Genomic DNA, 10,000 nt, shown 5'->3' on the forward strand with positions numbered 1-10,000 from the left:
AAGGAAAGGTTCACTTATCAGAACACGGCCGGACGACACGGAATCTCCGTTTATATCTTCGAGGGCGGGGGAAGGGGGATTCAAAACATCTGGTGAGGAATTTTATGGAGCGAGAGGCGCCATGTCAAATCGTGATGGATGGATGACGCAATCGGCCACGTAATGGGATGTAAAAGAATCTGATGTTATACTGTAAATATATGTGCGTCTATATATATATATATATATATATATATATATATATATATATATATATATATATATATATATATATATATATATATATATATATATATATGTATATACAGTATATATATATATATATATATATATATATATATATATATATATATATATATATATGTGTGTGTGTGTGTGTGTGTGTGTACATATATATATATATACACACACACACATATATATATATATATATATATATATATATATATATATATATATATATATATATATATATATATATATATTACACACAAAAACACAAACACTAACATGTATTTACATATCATCACAAATATTTAGTAAAAATATCGTCTGATATTGAATTCACTATACTGTAGCTGTTAATTATGAAAAGATGTTTGTCTTAATATTTATGAATATACAAAAAGTCACAAGTGTATGATATAAAAATTTAATATATATATATATATATATATATATATATATATATATATATATGTATACATATACATATATATATATATATATATATATATATATATATATATATATATATATATATATATATATATATATATATATATATATAACTGAGCCTCTTTCTCCTTACAGGAAAATTAACTACTCTCTTGAAAAAATGTCATTTTGGTGAACTTAACAAACTGCGACCAAAAACGTAAATTCACCCGAATACCTGGCATGATAAAAGCACAAATTAAACACTACAAGCCAAACCCAACCAAGAAAAACAAAAATTCCTAAAAAAAAAAAAAAAACAATAAAGTACCGCAAAGAGCTAATCTTTTATCAAGCTTTATTAAAAGAGTCCTCCAGTTTGATCTCAAGGGGAAGAAGATTATAACCATGACCTAAACATATATATATATATATATATATATATATATATATATATATATATATATATATATATATATATATATATATATATATATATATATATATAAAGGAAGGCTTTGGCTGTCAAGTCCTGTGGATAAGAAGACGTAATCAGCCGGAGTCACTAGAAAGGCAGGAGAATACAGGAAGGAGATCTAAAAGGACTTATCAGCAAATTACGATAAGTCTCTAGAATGACGGTATTTTTTTTTCATCATCTCCCTCCGCCCTTCCCGCCCCCTTCACTCCCCTCCCCCTCACTTTACCCTCTCCCTCCTACATCCTACCTCATCTATACTTTTCCTTAGGACTTTTTTTTTTGTACACTACAAATAAACAAATTACGATAAGAGTCTCTAAAATGAAGGCACTTCTTTTCATCTTCTTCTCTCTTCCCCCTTCTCCCTCTTTTACGTTCCTCCCCCTCTCCCTTCTTCCTCATTTACCTGCCTCCTTCCTCCTTAGGATGTTTTTTTTTTTGCACAATACAAATCTGAAGGAGGAATTATTATAAGATTCTCAAGAATGACGGTACTTTTTCCCCTCTCTTTTCTTCCCTCCTCGTTCTTCCCTCTCTCTCTCCCTTCTCCCTCCTGCCACATCTCCTTGCCTCCTTCTCCCTCCTACTTTTCCTTAGGACGTGTTTTTGTGTGTGTGTGTGTGTGTACACTACAAACCTGAGAGGGCTTTTTCTTAACAAATTACGATAAATCTCTAGAATGACAGTACTTTTTTCCATCTTCTTCTCCCTCCCCTCCTCCCCTCGCCCTCCCTTTCTCCCCCTCTCCCTCTCAACTCCTACCTCACCTACCTACCTCCTCCTTCCTCCTACTCTTCCTTAGGACTTCCTTTTTCTTACACTACAAATCAGCAAATTACGAAAAGTCTCGAGATTGACGGCCCCTTTTTCCATCTTATTTACCCTCCCCCTTCCCCCGCTCTCTCTCCCCTCCCCTCTCTTTCCCACTCTCCTTTCCACCTCCTCCCCCCTACCTGCCTCCTCCTCCCTCCTTCTTTTCCTCAGGACGTCGTCTTTTCCTTGTACACTACACAGAGCTCATTATTATGCAGATGTAGTTAATCAATTGTGTGGTGGGGGGACAAGATATACCCCTCCGGTCCTTTTCTCTTACTTTATTCGATAAGAGATATAAAGGCTTTCTTGAAAAAGATGCTCTTTTCATTGGTAAACAACAGCTGCTCGAAAGAGAGAGAGAGAGAGAGAGAGAGAGAGAGAGAGAGAGAGAGAGAGAGAGAGAGAGAGAGATTTTATGGATGGTTTCAACTAGATGCTCTCACGTTTTGATGATATACTTTTAGAGTCACAGTCGTTTATTTTCTTCTCTCTCTCTCTCTCTCTCTCTCTCTCTCTCTCTCTCTCTCTCTCTAACAGATGACTAAGAGCCAGGTACCTGATTGGCAGCTAGAATAACAGAGGAATACTGAATTATTAGTAAAAGCATACATACCGTCCCTCAGAGAGAGAGAGAGAGAGAGAGAGAGAGAGAGAGAGAGAGAGAGAGAGAGAGAGAGAGAGAGAGAGAGAGTCAATTTAAAAATTTCATAACAAAAATTCATGTTGTAAAAATAATAACAGTAATGATAACGCTCAATTTAATTAAGCTTTAAATGAAGGATAACATCCAAAACGGTAAATGGATATGTCACTAATTCATTAACCAGTGAATAGAAACCCTGTGCTTTCCAAACAAAATGAATTATGTTGACAACCTCGCCTTACTAAGAATAAAAAAAAAAAATTTAATTAATTTACAAAGCCCAAAGAAAAACAAAATTTACAAAGCAAGTAAAACTAAAGTATAACACCTTCCCTTTTCAATACGAAATTTACAACAAAATTATGGAAAAACAATAAATAACTAAAGAATAAAAGAACAGGACACCTGAATATAAAAACCAATACACATTACCATCCCATTCACCGTAACCCAAATCACAAATACGCAGAGCTTACCAAGGAATTCTATTCGTCTCAGAAGTATGACACATCAGGTGAGCTCTGACGTAAGGACAAACATGCCAAGGGAGTGCAAGCAAAACTCGCCCTTATGTGACAATAGCAATAAAGATCCCCCTGAGCTATGGCACTGCCTCAACAGAGAACCACCAGCGATGTCTGGCGTTGTGGTCTGCCCTGATGGATTCACTCAAAATATAGCCAAGAGTATAACAAGGGTCATATATTGTGAGGTCAAATTTGCTCTCATAAATTCCCGTGAGGGAAGCGCGATGGTGCCATTGTCATGGCGGCAAATATGAGGAATAGTAAAAAATTGGGTAGGGGGAGAGATGAGGAAGAGGAGGGGAGAGGTGGGGGAGGTGAATGTACGTCAACAATAATGCAGTGTCTGCACGAGGGCGCTTTTATTAGCTGTTTATTAAAGTCATAATATCGTGTGATAATATCGTGTTTTGAGTGATTAATACCACGCATTTGCTCGATATGAATACACTACTGTAATGTATGGTTACGTATCTATGAACTTCATATATATATATATATATATATATATATATATATATATATATATATATATATATATATATATATATATATATTATATATATATATATATATATATATATATATATATATATTTATATATATATATATATATATATATATATATATATATATATATATATATATATATATATATATATATATATATATATATATATATATATATATATATATATATATTTGTGCGTGTGTATAATTTACACACACACACACCGTGATTTATATACAATCATGAAGCTACAAATGTTGTATAATATCAAATTCACGCTACTTCAGGAATATCCCCGATGGGGAATTATCACCGAAGGGGAATTTATAAGTGATAAATAGATCGGTACTGCCGGGTCTCGATTGATGGCTCAGTGGGTAGACCGTCGACTGGAGTTGTTAGAAGGTAACATTTGTAGCTTCATGATTATATATATATATATATATATATATATATATATATATATATATATAGATAGATAGATAGATATAGATATAGATATATATATATATATATATATATATATATATATATATATATATATATATATATATATATATATATATATGTGTGTGTGTGTGTATTTACTGCCACTGTCTAGTGTAAAGTAACTTCAAATTATACAGTACCAGCATAAAAGCGACAAAGGTTTTTGTAACATTTGAAACACAAAATTAATTTTTTGATGAAGAAAGAACATTAAAATAAAATACGACAGATTTGCCCCATCTCTAAAAATAAACAAAACCAGAATTACTTTTGTCTTTCTTCATCCATATAAAAAATAGTGATTTAATTCAATCAAAACGGTATGAAAACTGGTGTATCTTGTACGGACGAATCTACAAGAGATCTGTGGGATTCGGGACAAAGCCCACCTAAGCCGAGACTTACTCTGCCCTAAAAGGGAAAACTGCAATATCTGCAGAATTTGCGGAATTGAAATATGCCACCTATTGGGCTCGTGAAATACTAATACACAAGTTACTGCAGTTTCAGAATGATTCTTCAATGCTTTATTTAGGGGGTCCCATTTGCAGTATCTGCAAAATCAGCAGTAAGGCAAGGGAAAACTGCAGTAACTACCAGTTTTGTATTTTTGCAGATACTGCAGTCTTCCATTTTAGGGCAGTGCTGTGTACTTGTGACCATGAATGAAAAGGTATGTGATAGTTTCCTGAATGATAATCAATCATAATGACTGATACGAGAAAGAAATCAAATCACAGTAGGAAATTTAAGCACAAAAAAATCAATAACAACACAATTCAAATTCCAGTTTTAAAAAAATCGAAATATTTTATCATAAAGAACAATACGAAGTAAAGAAACATTATACTGATGATACCATTAAAATTTCAATTCAAAGTAGGGAATTTAGGCACCAAAATAATCAGTAACTTACCATAATTTAAATTCCAGTTTAGAAAGACATAGAGAAATACTTTATCATAGAGAACAATAAGAAGTAAAGAATTGCAGTATACTGATACAGTCATGATCTATAACAAAATTGAAAGGAAAGTAAGGAATTGATATTAATACAACTGGAGAAAATTTTCTATAAAATTAGTTTTAAAAAGTCGAGGGACGCTTCATTAAAAAAAAAAAGTAAAAAATGTGCCGAAGTTTCTTCAGCACAACTGAGTTTTCTGTACAGCGTATAATCAAGGCCACCGAAAATAGACCTATCTTTCGGTGGTCTCGGTATAATGCTGTATGAGCCGTGGCCCATGAATCTTTAACCAAGGCCCGGTGGTGGCCCACCCTATAGTTGCCAGAAGCACGATTTTGGCTAACTTCAACTTAAAAAAAAAATACTGAGGATAGAGGGTTGCAATTTGGTATGTTTGATGATTGGAGGGCGGATGATCAACAACATACCAATTTGCAGCCCTCTAGCCTCAGTAGTTTTTAAGATCTGAGATAAGAGTGCGGAAAGAAAAAGTGCGGACAGAATAAAGTGCGAACGGAAAGACAAAGCCGGTATAATAGTTTTCTTTTACAGGAAACTAAAAATAAAAGGAAAATAGGGAAATGATATCAATAAATTTATCGACATTATTTTCTTAAGAATATAATGACATCCATCACCACAGGTAACCGTGAGATTCCCAAGGGGGAAGGGGGCAAAAAGTGTCTAATCGGCACAGGTAAACAAGAAACCAGGTGTGCCAGAAACCGCTGTTGTGGGAATTCCATGAACTCGTGTTTACATATTCCCACCATTAAATTTTTATGTGCAAAATATCTGTGGAGATTGTATACAGCTTTATGGCAGGTGTTTATGTGTATGAATAAGTGGGCGTGTGTACTTATACGTGAGAGAGAGAGAGAGAGAGAGAGAGAGAGAGAGAGAGAGAGAGAGAGAGAGAGAGAGAGAGAGAGAGAGAGAGTTCACATACTAAATATCAAAAACATACACACAAAAATAAGTAAAGAAGAAAAATATATATGTATATGTATATATGATATATACATATTCATATATATATGTATGTATACACACATAAACATATATATATATATATATATATATATATATATATATATATATATATATATATATACATATATATACACATATACATACATACATATATATATATACATATATATACACACATATGTGTGTGTGCTTGTTTGTTTCTGTTTAGACAAATATTCCTTTGAACAATACTTTGTTTTTCACTTGTCAGTGTACTAAGAAAGTTCGGTAATTTAGCCAGTGGCGTACTCACCTGCAACAGGAGACAATTTGTCCAACACTGCCCATCGTTGCTTCCACTGAAACAAACAAAAGAAAAACAACACTGTATAAGTAGCTCTTCACTATCATCAATATTATTATTATTGCTACTATTTAGCCAAGAATATGAAGAATAATAATGAAGACATAAATAGTGTATAGTTTTATCAACTTGAAATCATAAAGGCCAATAGATGATGGAAAAAAAAAGTACTATTTCTAAATTCTGTTCGTGACTGCAATTCTTGGAATTTAATTCTGAAACCTAAAGGGAACTTGGAAATTCCACAGCAATAATAGTTATTATTATTAATATTATTATTATTATTATTACTTAGAACACCATTATTTTAAGTGCCATTTCAAAAACCCTGTTAAATTAAAAGTAATTAGTTATATATTTCATAAATTTAAGGAAAACATTATTCTACCAAAGAGTAACTGTATTTCCATTACATAAGATTTAAAATAAAACATATTATGCTATCAAAAATTAACTGTACTTTTATTTCCAAAAACTTTAAATAAAACACAATATTCAGTCAAAAAGTAACTATTTTTATTTCATAAAATTAAAAATAAATCTCATTAGCCTATAAAAAAAACTAACTTTTTATTTCATAACACTTAAAGTAGAACACATTATTCTATCAAAAAGTAACTGTATTTTGAGCTTGTAAAGCTTAAAATAAAACACGTTATTCCACCAAGACTAATTAATTTCATATTTTACAAAAAGAAATATTACCCCGTTCAGAAATGGTAAGACGCATTACTCTTCTAACAATCCAACTTTAAGACGAAACAAAATAAAAATTAAATAAAAACATAAAAAAACAAGTAAAAAATGCGCCGAAGTTTCTTAGACGCAATCGAGTTTTCTGTACATCGTATGATCAAGGCCACCGAAAAAAGATTTCTCTTTCGGTGGTCTCGGTATAATGCTGTATGAGCCGCGGCCCATGAAACTTTAACCACGGATCGGTGGTGGCCTATCCTATATCGTTGCCAGATGCAAGATCAGGGCTAACTTTAACCTTAAATAAAATAAAAACTACTGCGGCTAGGGGGCTGCAATTTGGTATGTACGATAACTGGAGGGTGGATGATCAACATACCAATTTGCAGCCCTCTATCCTCAGTAGTTTTTAAGATCTGAGGGCGGACAGAAAAAGTGCGGACGGACAGGCAAAGCCGGCACAATAGTTTTCTTTCACAGAAAACTAAAAACGTTCCCATCTAACGGCAGAATCTTCACAAAAAGCGTTAAATGAATTAAACGCTTCAGCTTTGTCATTTGAGGAAATTGCATATCATCATCGAATGTGTCGCAGTGACTTGGACGAGGCGATTTCACACTCGCCCAGATGAAGCAATTTGCCTTCTCTCCGTCAATTATCACGCTATATCTCATCTCATCTCATCTCTCTCTCTCTCTCTCTCTCTCTCTCTCTCTCTCTCTCTCTCTCTCTCTCTCATGCGCTAAATGAAGAAGGGATTGTTAGGTTGATATTTTATGTTTTCAGGGCATACCAAGTGTGTGTGTGTGTGTGTATATATATATATATATATATATATATATATATATATATATATATATATATATATATATATATGTACATGTATATATATATATACATGTATATATATATATATATATATATATATATATATATATATATATATATAAATATATATATAATATATACGTACGTATGTATGTAATTTTAACAGCCACAGTGCCCTCTTAACTTCTCGAATTCTTCGCGCTTTTTTGGATACGCTTGTCACCACAAAGCCTTAGGTAGCGGGAAACGAACCCGCGTCCCATAATCAAAAGGAGGTGCTGTAGAAGTTAAGAGGGCACTGTGGCTATTACAATTACATATGTACCTGGTAAAAAGTGACCAGTAGATTCTACATACACACACACACACACATATATATATATATATATATATATATATATATATATATATATATATATATATATATATATATATATATATATATATCTATATATATATATATATATATATAAATATATATATATTATATATACAATTTTATATTTATATATACAATTTGTGTAAATACTTCACATTTCTTTAAAGCAAAATATAAAACCTACCTCCATTTATATAACATAAACACTTCATCAGTGAACGAAAACTACAACTGTACATCAACAGTTCCGAAAAAAAATAATAATAAAAAATAAAAATCCGCAGCTTTGTTAAATCATCCGAGTAATTCACCAACAAATGCTACATTTGCCATCCCCCAAAACCGACCCATTAAAGCCCATTCAACACAGTACGCCACATTTCCTCATAAATACTCGAAACCATCTCTCTCTCTCTCTCTCTCTCTCTCTCTCTCTCTCTCTCTCTCTCTCTCTCTCTCATTTTTACCGGATTTCATTTACATATTTCATTTCTCTTGTCTCACACTACTGTATAGCTTACATATTCTCTCTCTCTCATTTTTACCGGATTTCATTTACATATTTCATTTCTCTTGTCTCACACTATTGTAGAGCTTACATATTCTCTCTTTCTCTCTCTCCTTTTTAATTTCATATTCGCCATAACATGACGACTGTTCTCTTGATAACGAATCCAACAACTGCAATAATTAATTGCACCGGGGTTCGGGCACTGGGAAAGGGAGCGGGTATTGGCGGGCATACAATAGACCTCTCCCTTCCTCCCAAACTCCCTATCCCTCCCTCCCCCCTCCAATCTCGTAACTGTAATTCAACATTTGCAATAATTCACGTAACAATTCCCACAATTCATCGTTCATCACCGGAGTAAATCGTTCGCTTCAGTGTCGTAATGGCGGATGAATAAAGGCGATGAATTATGCAAACGGCCGTTTGCGAAAGTAATCAAACATCCAGGAGGAAAATAAGGGAGGTTTAAGAAGCCTGCAACAACGACGGTAGGAGGAGGTGGAGGAGAATGCGGAGGAGGAGGAGGAGGAGGAGGGAGGAGGAGGAGGAGGAGGACTTGTAGGAAGAGGAGGAGGAGGAGTAAGTGAGAGGAAGGAGGTGCAGGAGGAGGTATAAAAGGAGGAGGAGGAGGACAGGAAATGTGAGGGCAGGGGGATATGAAGGTTAAGGGGAGAGGAGGTCAAATTAAGGGCAGGTATGGGAGGTTGAAGGGGTGGGGTGTACCAGGGTAGATCTCAAAAGCCTGGGTGGTGGTGGTGGGAGGAAGGGGACTAACAGTAGAGGAGATGAACGCTGAAGGGGGCAAAATTTTGGATAGGTCACGGGAGGGTTGGCGGGGAGGGAGGTGATCCAGGCTAGACTGCAGAGGGGGAGGGGTTCCCAGGCAGGTCTCGGGAGGATGGGAGGGGAGCGCGTATCAGATTCTGTTAGGTCGGGGGAAGCAGCTATACCAGGTCAGATCTCGAGAGGGTCCCCAGGAAGGAGGGGGGACCAGGGCAGATCTACTGATGTTGCGGGTGGAGTATACCAGGTCAGATCTCGGGAGGGGGAGGGGATGTACCAGATCAGATCTTGGGAAGGGGGACGTACCAGGTCACATCTGGGTGAGGGAGGGTGGAGGGGAAGGGTGCCAGGTGAGGTACAGTCACATTTCGGAAAAAG

General features: G+C 34.6%; 1 protein-coding gene across 1 annotated transcript in view; it reads right to left on the minus strand.

Annotated features, from left to right (window-relative positions):
* Positions 1-10,000, minus strand: part of LOC136839225 (mucin-5AC-like) — a 288,209-nt gene that overhangs the window by 94,079 nt on the left and 184,130 nt on the right. The window contains exon 2 of the mRNA XM_067104966.1: positions 6,374-6,419. Within this exon, the coding sequence (XP_066961067.1) occupies positions 6,374-6,419 (46 nt within the window). The remainder of the gene's footprint in view (positions 1-6,373; positions 6,420-10,000) is intronic.

Source organism: Macrobrachium rosenbergii, chromosome 6 (genome assembly GCF_040412425.1).
Source record: "Macrobrachium rosenbergii isolate ZJJX-2024 chromosome 6, ASM4041242v1, whole genome shotgun sequence".
NCBI classification, from domain to species: domain Eukaryota; kingdom Metazoa; phylum Arthropoda; class Malacostraca; order Decapoda; family Palaemonidae; genus Macrobrachium; species Macrobrachium rosenbergii.